Source organism: Canis lupus, chromosome 6 (genome assembly GCF_048164855.1).
Source record: "Canis lupus baileyi chromosome 6, mCanLup2.hap1, whole genome shotgun sequence".
In the NCBI taxonomy this organism is placed as follows: Eukaryota; Metazoa; Chordata; class Mammalia; order Carnivora; family Canidae; genus Canis; species Canis lupus.
The window spans coordinates 2,716,413-2,734,842 of NC_132843.1; the positions used below are offsets into that span (position 1 = coordinate 2,716,413).

Below are 18,430 nucleotides of genomic sequence, written 5' to 3' on the forward strand. Positions count from 1 at the left end.
GTAAAACAATCAATGTGATTCAACATATCAGCAAGAGAAAAACCAAGAACCATATGATCCTCTCATGAGATGCAGAGAAAGCATTTGACAAAATACAGCATCCATTTCTGATCAAAACTCTTCAGAGTGTAGGGATAGAGGGAACATTCCTCAACATCTTAAAAGCCATCTATGAAAAGCCCACAGCAAATATCATTCTCAATGGGGAAGCACTGGGAGCCTTTCCCCTAAGATCAGGAAGAAGACAGGGATGTCCACTCTCACCACTGCTATTCAACATAGTACTGGAAGTCCTAGCCTCAGCAATCAGACAACAAAAAGACATTAAAGGCATTCGAATTGGCAAAGAAGAAGTCAAACTCTCCCTCTTCGCCGATGACATGATACTCTACATAGAAAACCCAAAAGCCTCCACCCCAAGATTGCTAGAAGTCATACAGCAATTTGGTAGCGTGGCAGGATACAAAATCAATGCCCAGAAATCAGTGGCATTTCTATACACTAACAATGAGACTGAAGAAAGAGAAATTAAGGAGTCAATCCCATTTACAATTGCACCCAAAAGCATAAGATACCTAGGAATAAACCTAACCAAAGAGATAAAGGATCTATACCCTAAAAACTATAGAACACTTCTGAAAGAAATTGAGGAAGACACAAAGAGATGGAAAAATCTTCCATGCTCATGGATTGGCAGAATTAATATTGTGAAAATGTCAATGTTACCCAGGGCAATATACACGCTTAATGCAATCCCTATCAAAATACCATGGACTTTCTTCAGAGAGTTAGAACAAATTATTTTAAGATTTGTGTGGAATCAGAAAAGACCCCGAAAAGCCAGGGGAATTTTAAAAAAGAAAACCATAGCTGGGGGCATCACAAAGCCAGATTTCAGGTTGTACTACAAAGCTGTGGTCATCAAAACAGTGTGGTACTGGCACAAAAACAGACGCATAGATCAATGGAACAGAATAGAGAACCCAGAAGTGGACCCTGAACTTTATGGTCAACTAATATTCGATAAAGGAGGAAAGACTATCCATTGGAAGAAAGACAGTCTCTTCAGTAAATGGTGCTGGGAAAATTGGACATCCACATGCAGAAGAATGAAACTAGACCACTCTCTTGCACCATACACAAAGATAAACTCAAAATGGATGAAAGATCTAAATGTGAGACAAGATTCCATCAAAATCCTAGAGGAGAACACAGGCAACGCCCTTTTTGAACTTGGCCACAGTAACTTCTTGCAAGATACATCCACTAAGGCAAGAGAAACAAAAGCGAAAATGAACTATTGGGACTTCATCAAGATAAGAAGCTTTTGCACAGCAAAGGATACAGTCAACAAAACTCAAAGACAACCTACAGAATGGGAGAAGATATTTGCAAATGACAGATCAGATAAAGGGCTAGTATCCGAGATCTATAAAGAACTTATTAAACTCAACAGCAAAGAAACAAACAATCCAATCATGAAATGGGCAAAAGACATGAAGAGAAATCTCACAGAGGAAGACATAGACATGGCCAACATGCATATGAGAAAATGCTCTGCATCACTTGCCATCAGGGAAATACAAATCCAAACCACAATGAGATCCCACCTCACACCAGTGAGAAAGGGGAAAATTAACAAGGCAGGAAACCACAAATGTTGGAGAGGATGCGGAGAAATGGGAACCCTCCTGCACTGTTGGTGGGAATGTGAACTGTTGCAGCCACTCTGGAAAACTGTGTGGAGGTTCCTCAAAGAGTTAAAAATAGACCTGCCCTACGACCCAGCAATGCACTGTTGGGGATTTACCCCAAAGATACAGATGCAATGAAACGCCAGGACACCTGCACCCCGATGTTTATAGCAGCAATGTCCACAATAGCCAAACTGTGGAAGGAGCCTCGGTGTCCATCGAAAGATGAATGGATAAAGAAGATGTGGTTTATGTATACAATGGAATATTCCTCAGCCATTAGAAATGACAAATACCCACCATTTGCTTCAACGTGGATGGAACTGGAGGGTATTATGCTGAGTGAAGTCAGTCGGAGAAGGACAAACATTATATGTTCTCATTCATGTGGGGAATATAAATAATAGTGAAAGGGAATATAAGGGAAGGGAGAAGAAATGTGTGGGAAATATCAGAAAGGGAGACAGAACATAAAGACTCCTAACTCTGGGAAACGAACTAGGGGTGGTAGAAGGGGAGGAGGGCGGGGGGTGGGAGTGAATGGGTGACGGGCACTGGGGGTTATTCTGTATGTTGGTAAATTGAACACCAATAAAAAATAAAAAATAAAAAATAAAAAGCTGGCCCCTTAGTGGAAAAAAAAAAAAAGGCCTTTTCTCCAAGTGCCACAGCCAGAAACAGGAGGAGAGGACCAGTGGGCTTCAAAGCAATTCCACAGCACGGCACCGAGTCCCTACAGTAAGCAAACACTGGATCATGGGAATGGAGGGATGGGAGCACAAGATTCTTTTTTTTTTTTTTAAGATTTTATTTATTTCTTCATGAGACAGAGAGAGGCAGAGACACAGGCAGAAAGAGAACAGGTTTTCCGCAGGGAGCCCAAAGCGGGACTCAATCCCAGGACCCCAGGGTCACGCCCCGAGCTGAAGGCAGATGCTCTGGAGCCCCCCAGGCACCCCAGAAGATTCATTCTGAGGGAGGGAAAATACACATACAACCATCAACCGCACATGCAGGAGAAAAGGAATCCAGAATCAGCTACTTCAAAGGTTTATAAGATTTGGCTTTATAACTCCTATTTTCAGCAGAATCAGTTGGACATGTCAAGTGGTGAAATAGTAATGAACAGCTCTGACCTCAGCAGGCAATCCAACGGACTGCAAACGGCCCACTCCCACTTCCCCACCGTCTCCCAGGTTTCTGCCACTCAGGCTCCCCCACCCTCACCTTCCATCATGTGTACACTCTGCACCACCACCGTGCATTTTGCCAATGTCAGCAATTCATAGAAGTGGTGGCATTCTGTTGTACTCGCCTCTAAAGCACTCAGTGCCACTAGCAGCACGTAAATTGAGGTAATACATTCTAAGCATGCGTCCTATCATCGGCAAGACCGTACTGGGGTCTGGTGGCCAGTTACCAAGAGAGAAACGGGTCTCGAGTGAGGTGCCAGGGCACACAAATAGCTGAATACAGTACAGTTCACCAGTTCAGGGATTTTACCTTTTCACCTTCTCCAAAAATGACCAGTACCTGGGTCAGAATACAGATGGAACTGGAATTCTCTCCAGTAGGTTTACTTGCAGAGGCTGGTCTCTAAGCCAGGGGACCTGAATTTGGTGCAGAGATTATAAGGGAAGTCTTTGGATTCCATGTAGAAAGCATCTGGATGCTTTTGTTCACTTTTAGGGTTTCACGTCACAACACATTTGAATTTTATAATGGCAATATCTGGAAAAAATCGTTAGCTTTGCATGATGGGCCCCTTCGTTCCCTCCTCAAACTTCAGTGAGGGAGAGAAAAGCCTGTAGGGCCCAGTCAGCATCAGAATCCTTTGTGCTAGGACGGTAGTTTGTGACCCAGTGAATAAATGTTAAGAGGAGCATAATGAGCTATTAAGCTGGAGATCAGATCTAGAAGCTTGAGGGTTCCTTACTTACAAATTAGTAAGGTCTTACCAGCACCCCTCCCCACCGGGGTGGACAACACGAAGCCTCACCTCCTGCGGCCTACCGGAAACACCCCTGCTTGCAGGTGGCTCCTGAGGCCCTTTGTCAAAGCCCCTGGTAAGCACCCCCACTACAATGGAACACGATTTGGGTCCACAGACGCTTGAGGAGAGGCCTTGGCCGAGATGGCTGAACAGAGAGCCTGGGGCAGGACGGCAGCTCGGCTTCCAGGTCCCTGCCTGGCCAGCAGGTTCGGATAGAGGAGCAACAGGGGAGGGCCTCCTCGAGCGCTGAGCCTGGCTCCCTGTGGGCGTCTCAGAACATGCCCGCTCCTTAGACACTGAGCGTGGTACCTGCTGCGGGGGGAGGGTGTCAGGGTCAGGCACGGGGGTCATACTTCCCTCTGGAAGAGGAGTACCGCTTCCAGCAAATCACGTAGGCTGAGCTCCCCCATTTGTGATGGGGAGGAGTTATTAATACACAGCACTTAGAAATAACCTGGCTCAAAAAGGACTCCATTGGTATTAGTTATCCTGCCCCTGAATTTTTGTTTTCTTTGGGTAAATACCCAGTAGTGGGATTACTGGATCATATGGCAATTCTAATATTTAAAAGCAAAAAAAAAAAAAAAAAAAAAAAGGGTTCCAAGAATGTACTGCAACAGGTTTCATGATTTAAAAAAATTTTTGGTAAGATTTTATTTGTTCATGAGAGACAGAGAGGCAGAGACAAAGGCAGAGGGAGAAGCAGGCTCCATGCAGGAAGCCCCAGGTGAGACTCGATTCCAGGACCCAGAATCACGCCATGGGCTGAAGGCAGGTGCTCAACTGGTGACCCACCTAGACGTCCCTCAAAAAATTTTTAACAATTCAATGTTCACCAAAACTGAACAGTTAAGGGCAGCCCCGGTGGCTCAGCGGTTTAGTGCCACCTGCAGCCCAGGGCGTGATCCTGGAGTCCCAGGATCGAGTCCCGCGTCGGGCTCCCTGCATGGAGCCTGCTTCTCTCTCTCTCTGAATAAATAAATAAAATCTTTTAAAAAAACTGAACAGTTAACATTATGGTAAATCCATAATATGCTATTAAATAGCCATTAAATGCTAAAATTACCTTTATATGCTACAGAAGATGGAAAGCATAGATTAAGATCTAGAGTACAATCTGTGGCATGATCCCAATATAGCAGTGATGCCAAATAAAAACAAAGCAAACTACATGTGGAATCTGAAATTGTCTAGTAGCCATGTTAAAAATAGGTGAACCAAAAAAATTTAAAAAAAAAAAAAAAGATGAACCAAATACTTTAGCCCAATGCATCCAAAGTATCTCAACATTTAATCAACGGTAATATAAAGGAGATATTTTACATTCATCTTTTGTATCAAGTCTTTTAAAATAATATTTTATTCATGACACACAGAGAGGCAGAGACACCAGCAGAGGGAGAAACAGGCTCCGTGCAGGAGGCCCGATGCAGGACTCAATCCCAAGACCCCAGGATCATGCCCTGAGCCAGAGGCAGATGCTCAACCACTGAGCCACCCAGTGGCCCTAAGTCTTTAAAGTCTGGTGTGTTTTGTTTTTACACTTTCAGTTCATCTCCATTTGGGCCAGCCTCACTTCAAGTGCTCAGGAGCACCCTATTGAACAACGCAGGTCTGGAAATCATAAGTAATCAACAATAGCAGTTTCTGGAAAAGGGATTAACAGGGCCTTTGCCTTTCCCACATTGTAGGAATTGTTTCAATAATCATTTGTACCAACAAAAAAGGTATGGTGAAAATGCTTTTTTAAACTTCCCTTAAAAACTAATAAAAGACCAGAAAACACAGCTTACATTGAAAACTTCTTATAAGAGGATCTCTGGGTGGCTCGGCAGTTTAGTGCCTGCCTTCAGCCCAAAGCGTGATCTTGGAGTCCCGGGGCTCCCTGCGAGGAGCCTGCTTCTCCCTCTGCCTGGGTCTCTGCCTCTCTCTCTGTGCCTCTCATGAATAAAATCTTAAAAGAAAAAAGAAAAATTCTTTCAAACTACTCTTGCTCCTTCCCCAGGGGCCAGGGGGAGAGTGGAACCTTTTAGGCTCAGGCAAAAATGCCACCACACAACACTACGACTCAAGGGTAAACAAGTTGATCAACATTTAAGCCTGGACAGCCTGCCAGAAGCTGCACTAGGCAGTACCTTCACATGTTAGAGCATGTGATCCTCCAGGAATCTTATGACACAGGTCCCATCCCAGATTAAGAAAAAAAAAAAAAAAAAAGGCTCAGAATGCATCTATTCTAGCATCAGAGCTGAGCATTTAACCTCATACCCAGAATAGTCCATACCAAAATCATGACCAGAGGCTAGGACGGCCCACACCAAGGTCATGATCTGAACTTTATGAAGATCCTGTTGTAAGACTCGCATTTTAGAGAAAATATCTCACCCATCCTTCTTATTTGCAAGAACCCCCATTTCTCCTTTAAGTTCACAGAACCTCAAAGTTCATCTAAGCAGAAAGTATCACTCCAAACAGGTACCAAAAGAAACACATACACACACACAAAACCAAAAACAAGACAACACACCATCACAGGATTCCTTGCCCCATCCTGACTTTTCTGTCCACCCTCAAGATGGAAACTTCAAGGTCATCACTGACTCTTCCTGCTCTTGCCCACATAATCAAACATCTGTTGAATTCTAGGCTCAATAATCCCTAAGTGGCTATAAAAAACAGGAAGCATACCCAGCACCCAAATATTGGTATGTAAACACTCCTCAATAAAAGGAAACCGATGGATATCACTTTCACCAAAGGATGGAAGGGATACCATCAGAAGTGGGACACGCTGACAGTGAAGCACCTCAGGAAGTACATGCCCATCACTTCCGAAGTTTTCTTAACAAAAATTTGTAAACTCCACGTAAGCAGGAGACTCCATCAGATCGAGGCCATTCTACAAGATAACTGGCCAATATTCAAACTGCCAACATGTAAAAGAGAAGAAATGGTCCCTAATTGGAGATCAAGGGAGCTAGGATGCTAACCATGAATTCTTGAAGGGACCCAGGCCCAGAGAAAGGCCATCAGTGGAAAAACTGGGGAACTTCCAGGGAGGTTCACAGACAAGTTAGTGCTGTAGGAATTTCCCAGTTTCAACAACCAGGCTGGGCTTAAGTGAGGTGTTCACAGTGGGGAAATGGGCTATGAGGAAGTTCCAGCAGGACTTGGCACAGGGGGATTTAAGATCCAGGGGACAAGCTCTCAAGTATCTCTAAGTATAAGGCACCATGCTAAACACACTGGCAGCTCCAAAAAAATGTTTGTGATGGCCTCCGCTCTCCAGATGGGCTCAACCTACCTGGGAAAAAAGAGGCAGGACAAGAACTCTACAAACAAGGCATTGGGGCAGGGCATACAGGTAATAGGCAGAGAATGTGCCCCGTGAACCCGTACAACTTGCATCTGAACACTGGAATTCTAATGCTCACCAGCAGAGCCAAGAAGAGCCCATTGGCTTTATAGGCCCATCTGAGGAAGGGAAGCAGGCAGGAAAGAGTGGGCAAGGCAGAGAAAGCAGCAAGGAGGAAGGGGGGAGGGGAGGAGCAGGCCAATGGCCTCTGTGCATTGGCACAAAGCTTCAGAGAACCAAAGGAAACCAGAGCCCTTGAGTTTCTCAACATCCACCCAGCCAAACCACCATGGTCCTCAGATCCAAAAGATGAAGATTCCTGTCCAGGTATTCCATTAGGCATTGCTCCCGAGGTGGGGAGGTGGGGAGGTGAAAGGAGGCAAGCTGCGTTGTGATATTCAGCAAAATTCAAGCAGAGGAACTTCAGCTCCTCCTGCACAGCTCTGTGGGCAGTCCTGTTCCCAAGGTCAGGGTCTGGAAACTACAGCTGTTCTACTCCCATGGATTACAGGTCCATCCTGGGGCAGGGAGGGGGGTGCATTCCCAGGCTCCAGGAACCTGAGAAACACGTGCTATCCAGAGTGAGCAAGCACCAGCACGAGTTCAGGAGAAGAGTCAAGGGCCTGCAGAGGAGCACTACCAGCATCTGCTACCACTCAGGTCTCGACCGTCACTTTTTTTGAAATATCACTGGGGCACCAACAGGAGTCTGAATCATTAGTGCCTCCAGTGAAGCAGGGTGGGTAGAGGCAGGAGGCTCCTGCTGCCTACAGGCTGACACCTGGCACAAACCCGCACTACCAGCTGCACAGGAAAAGACCAAGACAAAGCCACCATTTACACGCATAGGCTGGATCAACCAGTGAACTAGCAGCACTCAAACTGCTCAGACACCACTTATGAAAGGCCAACCAGAGAAGGGGTTATTGGAAGGTACTGGTTTATCTGGTGATTTCCCAGTCAACCTGACTAAAAGTCAAGACAGCATCCTGAAAGACTGGTCCAAAACAACAAGGTTCATAGAAGGGTTATTCTGGATGAAAAATAGACTATTTCCTGCAATATCAAGATCCAATTGTACTTCCCATGCTTGTACACGCCTGGGACCTGGACAAATCCAATGAGCCCATGTTTCCAACCCACAGGAAAAGACAGTATGAATACTTGCTACATACATGCCACTTGTGACATGATCCCCCATCATTAGCTCCAGCTTTCTTTAGGAGTTGAAGCTGACTCACCTTGACATCACCCTCAAAGTGTCTTGGCATGGACTTTTTTTTTCCCCCATCCAGAAAAGACTCGCTACAGAGAAAGCCACTTCTCAAAGGTGATAGGTTGGGTCTTCTGAACACAGGTGTGTTCTTAGGTAATGGGATGTGACTTTTGTCAAGGACTAAGGACTCCAAAAATAATAATTCACATAGCATGGAGCCTCCAGTTGGAGTGTGCAGATAGGCAAACAAGAAAACAGTAACCTGGGAGGGAAAGAAAGGGAGTCTTGTCTTGGATAAATAGGATTAGGCTAATATACTAAGTTCTTACCTGAAACTGTACCTTCAGGTTAATTTATGCGCTTGAAGGTCTCCTTCCAATCATACCTCCCTACTAGATCACTAAAGCAACAGGTATAGTTCTAAAAGGCTTTAATAGTTCCACCCCACTTATAAATGCTGTTGACATAATGGATAATTATTTCTATCATGCATAATACATGACAGTGCGTGCCTGGGTCCAGCAGTCACCATGATAGACTGGCCTAGCAGGTTAAAAGGGGGAACATTGGTTGCTTTAATATGCCAAGATGAACAAATCATCCCCCTAAGAAAATGAATCTGAGCAGCAGGCACAATTTCTCTATGTACTTTATTATTCATATGCATACAGAGAATCCAGCCTAGCAAGTAGGGTGATAATGGTTGGAAAACAATACAACTGCTTCTCATAGCAAAGCATGTTTAACTCTGACAAGAACAATTGCTCAAAATTCAATCTGGAAGCTACTGGCTGGGTCACAAAAAGTCTCAATTTCAGATTCATAAACATACAGTGATTAAGGACTAGAAACCCACCAACATGGACAGGTGAAGTCCCCCAGCCCTAGGAACACGTTCTAATACTTTGAGTGGTGTCAAACCCTCACACCCACGAAACCACGTTAGGTGACTCATGTGTCCTTGAGACATTTTTCTTAGGGTAGCTATATCCTTAGTAAAAGCCCAGAAAGTTACCCCCGAACTTGGGCGCAGACTTCCACTAGGATTCCTTTTTTGTTTGTTTTTGTTTATGATAGTCACACAGAGAGAGGTGGGGGGTGGGCAGAGGGAGAAGCAGGCTCCATGCACCGGGAGCCCGACGTGGGATTCAATCCCGGGTCTCCAGGATAGCGCCCTGGGCCAAAGGCAGGCGCCAAGCCGCTGCGCCACCCAGGGATCCCCACTAGGATTCATTTCTAACAGTTAACATACCATACGCTCATTTATAACTGGCAACATACTCGTTTCCAACAAGAACATCAAGTGTTTTCCCCTGAAAGCGTGGTCTTTAAAGATTTTTTTATTCATAAGAAAGAGAGAGAGAAAGAGCGCGAGCGCACGCCAGAGACACAGGCAGAGGGAGAAGCAGGCCCCATGCAGGGAGCCCGACGTGGGACTCATCCCGGGTCTCCAGGGTCACGCCCCGGGCGGAAGGCGGCGCTAAGCCACCCGGGCTGCCCGAAAGTATGGTCTTTAAAAGCAATCCAATGTTTTTCAAGATCAAGGCTTCAAGAGTTGCAGATTTATCCGATTGACTATCAGCTTCCCGTAGTACAGCAGTTATCTGATGAAAGGCCTCGCCGCATCGCAGGCACGGTCGCCGGGGCCCGGTGCAGCCCGGGGTTGAACAGAACTGCGAGGCTCTACCATCCAAGCCCAGGGCAGGTCCCCCGAGCCCCCTGCCCCACCCCCCGCCCCACCCCCGGCCTCGCCGGAACCAGGCTCCGGTCCGAGGGCCTGACAACCTGCTACCGCCGGTGAAGAGCCCGAGTCCTGGGGGCCGCTGCCAAGACCCACAGGCTGAAGCGGGCGGGGCGCTTTTCAAAGCCCGACTCCCGGAGCCGCTCGCCAACCCCGCCCACCCCGCCCCCTTCCCCGCTCCTGGCTCCCTCCTCCCTCCTTTCCAGAAGCTGCGGCCCCTCCGCAACCGGGGCCAGGACGCGGGCGCCGAGGCTGTAGCTACCCCATCCCCAGCCAGGCCACAGCCTCCGCGTCATCCCCGCTCAGCTCGCTCTTCCGCAGGAGCCGGGAGAAGGCCCACCCCGCTGCGGAGCTCCCCACGCGCGCAGCCGCCAGGTGAGAGGCGGAGCCAGCCCCGCCCCCGCCCAGACCCGCGGGCCGCGCGCGGACCCCGCGCCCCGCACCCGCCCCGCACCCGCCCCGCACGCGCACCGACGCTCGGGGCACGGTCCGGAAACAGACCAGGCGGGCAGGTCTCCCGAACTTCCTGACGGGGGGAAGGGCGCGTGCTTAAAGGCGCGGCCCCCCGCGGCTCAGCTGTGGGCGCTCCGGGAGGCGGCGGCTGGCCCCTAACTTGAAACAACCGCCGCGGAAGCAGGACGTCTCCAGCCAGGCGCACCTGTTCCCGACCGTGGGGCCGAGCCCTGCAGAGCCCGGCTGACCCTGGCACCCAGAAGTCCGCACTCCGCCCCTGCCCTTGCTGGCACCCACGCCGAGGGGCCGCCTTCAGCCGCCCACCCCCAGCCAACTAAGAATGCGCTTCCCCGGGGTCTCCGCAGGTCCTCGGAGCACTTCCCACCTCACCTGTTGCTCATCTCCCCCCCCCCCGCCCCATCAAGTCCCTAACAGCCGGTCGGTGCCCTTCTCCCCCCGCCCCCAAGTGTGCGAGCGTCCCCGAAGTTCGTGCTGCCCCCGCCGGCGCGCGGGAGCAAAGGGAGCCTGGGGGCGCGCCCTCGCGAGCGGCCGCCGCAGAGCAGGGTCCGGGGCGGGGGGCGGGGGGCGGCAGTGGGGCTGTGTCCGCGGCCCGGCTCCGCGCCGCCGGGGACCCCCGTCCGGGACCGGGGAACTCAGCAGAGCCAGGCGGGGGGCAGCGCCGCGGGGAGCCGCGGCCGGTCGGCCGGCGCAGGACGCTCCCGGAGCGGCCAAACTTCCTCCTCCTCCCGAAGTTCTGGGCGCCGGGGGGGAGCGAGCGGGAGGCTGCCAGGCGCCCCCCGCGCCCCCCGCCTCCCGGAACCGCAGGAGGGGGCGCCCCGAGGGCCGCGGGGGGGGGCCGGGGGCCGGGGCGCGCCGCCCTGGTCCCCGCCCTCACCTGGCGCGCGGCGCGCACTCACCTGGCTGTACAGCTCGCCCACCGCCATGGCCCCGCGCGCCGGCCCGAGCCCGGGCAGCGAGTCTGCGTGCGGCCCTCGCTCGCGCCCCTGCCGGGCTGCGGGTCCCGACTCCTCTCCGCCCGCAGGCTCAGTCCGCGGCCAGCCCGCCTGGCGCCATCTTCCCGGGCGGCCGACACTTTCCCGGCGTGTGGCCGCCTCCCCCACGCCCTGCCCCGCCGGCTCGCTCCCGGCCGGCGCGACCTTTACTCCCGCGGCGGCGGCCGGGCAGGACTGGCGGGCGGGGGCGCTCCCCGCTCAGGTGGGGGAGGTGGTGGGGGAGGAGGTGCGGGCGCCGGGAGGGAGGGCCGAGCACCGCGCGCGGAGCGGGCAGCCGGTGCGCTGCGGCCGCCGCCTTTGAGCCCTGCGGGGCCGGGCCGGACGCGCCCTCCCGCGCCCCCGCTGCAGCGGGGTCCTTGGGGCCGGGGGCGGGGCCGCGCGAGGAGCCGGGGCAGACCGCCCCCTGCTGGCCGCCGGGTACAGGTGCGCGCCGGGGAGGCACCTGCCGCGCTCCGCAGGCTCCGCCGGCTCCTCCGGGCGATCGCGGGCTGGGGCCGGAGGGGGCGGAGGTGGGCAGTGGAGACGAGAAAGAGCCCAGGTAGCAGCAGGGCGAGGGGAGGAGGAGGGGAAGTAGGGGATAGAAGTCCGGCCGAAAGCCTCCGCACGTTATTCTCTGGACTTCACGTGGCTGCGCTCAACAGTCTCAGGGTTAACACTCCGCTGTCACGGGATGTTGTAACAGGTGACCTGGCTATGCCCACGGGGTCTCCGCCACACCGACTCCCTGGCGGACGTCCTGACTGGGCAAGTGGGATTCGTAGCTTCCCTCCCTATTTTTGCCTGTTTGACCCTCGACGTCCAACTAGACTCCTACCCGCCCCCCCCCCCCATCAGAAGATGGTCATTCGCGTCTCCTTCTCTCTCGTGTGCACGCTCTCCATCCCCCTGCCATTTTCTACCTCCTTTCGGTCCCCTTCCCAATGGCCTTTGGCTGCCTGCAGCAGCTTCAGTCCCTCTTCTACCTACAGCAAAAAAGAAACCTGACCCAAAAACGAAAGTAGCCGGCGGGAGTTGACGGAGGAAACGCAGGTAGCGCCGGGGCAGAACGGCCCTGGGTGGGTCTGAAGGAGGCGTCTGTACCTGAATGAGGAACAGCCTGCGGGTGCTTCTCAGCTGGAGCGCGCATCCGGTCGATGCAGAAATTGTTCTGGAGCCACATGCTTCTGAAACTCTTCCCAGGTAAGCCCTTCCAGCTGGAATCAGGACCCCTGCTTAATTGGCCTGTCAGGCCCTCACAGCTGTGCCTCCTCAAGGAGACTCTCCTAGGGAACTTTACCAGATCCCGCCAAAGAACCCCACCTTCAGGACGTATGTCTGGCGAACAGAGGGAGTTTTCAAGCTCCCCCATAATCCTAGAAGATTGTACTTCCAAGGTTGACAAGTGCGGTGATCAAAGCTTGGAGAACCCTCCTTGGATTTCTTCACATCCCAGACAGAAGCAGGGAAGAAATGGCTCCACCACTTATCTCTCACTCAGAAATCTGTCAGCATAGTTTCCTTCCCTGTGTTCAAGAAGATCTCCAAGTGTGACACCACCCCCCAGGCTATTGGCATTAGCTGGGTCAGAGCTATAAATTGTCAGGGGTCAGACTTACTGAATCTGAAAGCCTGGGGGTGGAGCCAGCACTCAGTTTTCACACCTTTCTAAGGGATTCTCCCCCTTTGGGGTTAAGAAACCCCTTTGCTAAATAAAGCTCCTTCCCCACCTCTGCTCTGGACCTTTTATGCCTCACCATCATGCTCCATCAGTGGGCTGGTCTCTACTAGCAGCTTTGTTCTCCTTTCCTGCTACATTTCTTAAGGTAGGCGCTTGTCCCAGCTGGCTCTGCTTAAACCCGGTCCAACATAATTACGGGTTCTCAACACTTTCTACACCTTTGCAAAAACAAATGATGCCTGGCGCCCACTCCCAGAAATTCTGATTTAACTTTCTGGGGTTCCTGCCTGGGTAAAAGGATTTTTAAGAGCTCCCAGGTAGTTCTAATGACAGCCAAGGTTAAGAATTGCTGCATTAGTTCCTTCCTAAATGGTTCCACTCACTCCTAGCCTATTGAGATTGCCTTCTCCCTCTAAAGCATGGGGCATGTTATTCTGTATGTTGGTAAATTGAACACCAATAAAAAATAAATTAAAAAAAAAAAGCCTGGAGACTGTACGATTTGAGCATCATGGTTCCTGACGACTGTGGGCTCTCAGGGAAATATCAAGAGACATAGGATAGTGTAATTATTATCTGTCTGATGGCTCCTTCTAAATAATGTTGTGCAACACTTGACATTATACTTGGATGGTTTCTGTTTATTTTGCTTTAAAATACATTATATTTATTAAATATTACTAAAATAGTCTCATTGTAATAAAAAAAAAAAAGCATGGGGCAGTACATGACTCTTTCTCAGGTTAAACCATCTCCTTCTTAAAATCTCTCATTTTTTCTCCTCTTGTTTTCCCAGCCTTTCTAACCACACCTTCATGACATCCTTTTCTAACCCTGCTTGCTAGTTCTCCAAACTATGGTCCAAAATTTGGGCTCATTTCCCAAATCTCTTCTCTTCACGCCACCCTCCCCCCCCCCCCATTATACCTCTCACCACACTGGTAACTCTCAAATCTAATTTTTTTATTTCTATTCATGAGAGATACAGGCAGAGGACAGAAGCAGGCTCCTTGCAGGGAGCCCAATGAGGGACTCGATCCCAGGACCCCAAGGTCATGCCTTGGGCCAAAGGCAGACGCTCAACTGCTGAGCCACCCAGGTGCCCCAAATCTAGTTCTAACCTTACTACAGACGCATCTTTCCACCTGCCAGAATGACAACACTGGCCATCCCATTAGGACCTAGCATTAACCTGAAACTAATTTGTTTGCATCCTTCCTCCCCACCCCCAACTGCCTCCAACTTTCTAGCTTCCATCCTCCCTGGCACAGATTAAAAGCTCAATTCATGCTGACTGAATTGAATCACCTCCCTGAGGAGAATCCTACTCCTGGCCAGAGCTTTGTGAATTTCTAATCTCACAATCAGATATGGTCTTTCCCTCCTTTGAATAGTAATAAAGACCTCTTAAAACTTACTTTGTCCCTGGAAACTTGCCAACTGCTTTCCTTCTGTGATCTTGTCTGAGCCCTAGAGAACCCTATAGAGAAGGTTGGAATCATAAATCTATTTCACAGATGAGGAAGGTGAGGCTGGTGGAGGGAACATTCTAGATCAGCAAGCAGGCCTTCAACTACACTCTCATTCTCAAGCCTAAGCACTTGCTTTTATGCCAGTGGTTCTTTAATGTTAATGTATATCAAGATTCTGGGGTCCCAGGCAGAGCTAATTCAGCTGGTCTACGTGCGGACCATGAGTCTTCATGTTTAATACGTACCAGTTCGTGCAGCAAGGTTTGTTCACATGGAACTCTCCCCCGCAGGTAAAGGAGTGTGGAAGTGGATTCCTTGCTTGGACTTGAAGATCATGGTCCCAGCTGGCACTTGGATTGCAGCCTTGTGAAACAACCTCAAGCAGAGGATTCAGAAAAGCTGTGACCTAATTAAAGAAACTGAGACAATAAAGTCTTGAATCTGCAGAAACTGTGCAATAGTGTGTGTTGTTTGAAGCCACTGAGTTTTGGGGTGCTTTGTGATACACCAACAGATGACTAATAAAATCACATACGGAAAGCGTCCTATGATGACTCTTATTGGTAAGAACTTCGTCCCAGCAATTTTCTCTCCTCCCCCACGTGGCAAGTTGCTTTCCCAAATGTTCCTACCTGCAAGGCAGCCATCCTCTTATGGGGGTGTGGTCCCTGGTGTTCGCCAAGACTCTTCAAGGAGTTCTGTGCCATGACCTGTTTTGAGGGAGTCAAGGTCCAGATCCTCAATCTCTATAAGCACCGGCAAATCTAAATACTCATTTGCCAACAAGCGGGTCTCATGATCAGATCTCCCTCCTCACATAAGAAAGGTGCAGGGGCACCTGAGGGACTCAGCGGTGGAGGCCTGCCTTTGGCCCAGGGCATGACCCTAGGGTCCTGGGATCGAATCCCCCATCGGGCTCCCTGCAAGGAACCTGCTTCTCCCTCTGCTTCTCTGTGTCTCTGCCTGTCTCTCATGAATAAATAAAATTTTAAAAAAATCCTTTCCCATCTATTAACATGTAAACAAATATATAGCACCTCTGCCTATCAGAAAACAATCGAGCTTTGAAGTTGTATAAAAATGCCATTTGTGATAGTTCAGGATAATGTTAATACTAGAGCACGGGAAATGTTTAAAATATACATGTATTTTTGTTATAGGTAAGTATCATAGGGTGGTTGTTAGAAGAGTTCGGGTTTTTTTTTTAAGATTTTATTTATTTATTCATGAGAGACACACACAGAGAGAAAACGAGAGAGAGGCAGAGACACAGGCTGAGGGAGAAGCAGGCTCCATGCGGGGAGCCCGATGCAGGACTCGATCCCAGGACTCCAGGATCATGCCCTGGGCTGAAGGCAGGCGCAAAACCACTGAGCGACCCAGGGATCCCCTGTTAGAAGAGTTTTTAGCATAAAAATGTGGACTGAAATTCTGTAGAGAAAGAGGAAGGGAATTTCAAGCTCAAGAAATAAAAAAAATGAATGTTTAAGGAACTTGTTTGTGGGTTCTTTTTAATTAACCACAGAGGGTATCGAATCCTCTGGCAGTGAGAACCCACTGAATCCATTTAAAAGAGTTTATGACTTTTAAGCCAACAATGTGTACGATAGGCCGAAAATTGCATCTGTTACAAATATCTAAACTTGTTAAAATTTTAGTTATTGGGATCCCTGGGTGGCTCAGCGGTTTTAGCACCTGCCTTCCGCCCAGGAAGTGATCCTGGAGTCCCGAGATTAATAGGGCATTAACGGCCTTGAGGCTGTGGAAGGAACACTTGCAGCTTGACGTTTCCTTAGTGTCATCTTGGAGTTTTCCTAAGGGCCACACAGGTTGATTTCTCACCTGTCCTATGTCAGCACTCAGCCCATGAGGGTCTACCAATGGCTCCTCTGCTCCCGCTCCCGGAGACCCTGACCCAGAGCCCCAGCTGGATTCCTGCACTCGCAGGTGGGGTGGAGGCCAGCCGTGAGGGGTGAGGGGTGGGGGAGCCCTACCATGTGGGAAGGGGTGAAGAGGCTGGCAGGGGGAGGTGAGGAGAAAGGTCTGGGGTACTGAGGCGTGCTGAGAACCCTCATCGGAGACATGGGGACGTTGTAACTGTTTCCAAATACTTGAAAATCTGTCCCTCGAAAGAGAGATTAGGCTGGTCCTGCCTGCGTGGAGGCCGGGCTCAGAGCACAGGGAGGGGGTTAGACAGGGGACAACCCCAAAGGTTAAGTACAACATTCTAATAAGAGAAACTCGCCTCTCGGGAGGGAGGGAGTTCGCTGTTCCCGGAATAAGTCAATTAGAGCCCAGGCAAGTCTTTCTGCAGATGCCGCGGTGGCTGGGAGGCGGCGCCGCGGGCCGGTGCTCCTTCGCGGTCCCGACACCGGGTTCGGGTGTGCGGCCCCGCGGGAGGCCGTCTCAGGGCTGCTCGCCGCGAGGTGCGAGGTTCGAGGTTCGAGGTTCGGCACCGGCGCTTTGCTGTCGCCCCCACGAGGCCGGACCTCCTTTGTTCCCGTCGGCGGGGGTTTCACTTAAAGCTGGACTTTCGGGGATCCCTGGGTGGCTCCACGGTTTGGCGCCTGCCTTCGACCCAGGGCGTGATCCTGGGGTCCTGGGATCGAGTCCCGCGCCGGGCTCCCTGCATGGAGCCTGCTTCTCCCTCTGCCTGTGTCTCTGCCTCTGCGTCTCTCATGAATAAACAGCATCTTAAAAAAAAAAAAAAGAAAGAAAGAAAGAAAAAGCTGGACTTTCACCCCACGCGGGGCGAAAGCACCCGACGGCGGCCAGAGGGCCCGATGCTCCTCGCGGGGCACAGGAAGAGCCGCGTGCGTTCGGCGTTCCCAGGGCCCCGGCGTTCCCGTCGAGGGCGCCCCGAGCACCTGAGCGGCCGAGCAAGGGCGGGGCGCCGGGAGGGGCCTGCGAGCCGGGCTGCACGGGCCGCCGCCGCCCCTCCCGGGGACCGACCCAGGGTCGCCGGCCGGGACGCTTTCTCCCCAGCATCTCGCGCCCTCTTCTGGACACTTTTCCCAACTGCCAGGTTTATTTATTTATTTATTTTTTATTTATTTATTTTTTTTTTTTGCTTTTCCTCTCTTTTTCTGTGGCTCCCTAATTCCCTGACCTTTGGGAGTCATGACTGGAAGGGCCTCAAAGACGCGAGTGTCCAACCTTCTCATTTGACAAGTGAGAAAACTGACCCTCGGACAGGAGCTGGGACCTGCCCCAAGAAACACAGCGGGTTGGTGGCCAAGCGGCTCCCGGACTGGACACTTCTGGGAAGAATTAGGGAGTGAAACTCAAGAGCCCTGCCTGAAAGAGTTTAACTCACAGCCTCTCCCCACTTGCTTGACCCCCAGAAAGCATACCTTGCAGGTCGTGTCGCCCATGAATAAATCAAACTTGAACCATCGAACAGACATCTGGCTATGGGACCCAGGCTTCTACATGATTCCAGAAGAGACTTTTCTCACATCCTGAGGTGAAGTAAGGTGGAATCAGAGCCCGAGGCTGCATGACGATGGGCCTCGGGGCTTCTGTTAATTACACAATCTAGTAGATGAAGAGAACCTGCCTAGCAAATGCTGTTTTTTTTTTTTTTAATTTTTTTTTAATTTATTTGTGATAGTCACAGAGAGAGAGAGAGAATGAGGCAGAGACACAGGCAGAGGGAGAAGCAGGCTCCATGCACCGGGAGCCTGACGTGGGATTCGATCCCGGGTCTCCAGGATCGCCCCCTGGGCCAAAGGCAGGCGCCAAACCACTGCGCCACCCAGGGATCCCGCAAATGCTGTTTCTGAATCCTACCCACCCTTTAAGGCCGAGATCTTCATGTTGATGACACACCCAAA

The 18,430-nt window shown here is 50.8% G+C and overlaps 1 protein-coding gene and 1 long non-coding RNA gene across 2 annotated transcripts in view; one reads left to right on the top strand and one right to left on the bottom strand.

Moving 5' to 3' along the window:
• The window catches only part of MYO5B (myosin VB), a 332,497-nt gene extending 320,831 nt beyond the window's left edge, over window positions 1-11,666 (bottom strand). The window contains exon 1 of the mRNA XM_072828573.1: window positions 11,370-11,666. Within this exon, the coding sequence (XP_072684674.1) occupies window positions 11,370-11,396 (27 nt within the window). The 5' untranslated portion in view covers window positions 11,397-11,666. The remainder of the gene's footprint in view (window positions 1-11,369) is intronic.
• LOC140634897 (uncharacterized) lies at window positions 10,174-15,139 on the top strand. The gene is made up of 3 exons (XR_012032223.1): window positions 10,174-10,374; window positions 12,434-12,644; window positions 14,885-15,139. It is a non-coding gene; the product is annotated as an uncharacterized lncRNA (long non-coding RNA).
• The last annotated feature ends 3,291 nt before the right edge of the window (window positions 15,140-18,430 follow it).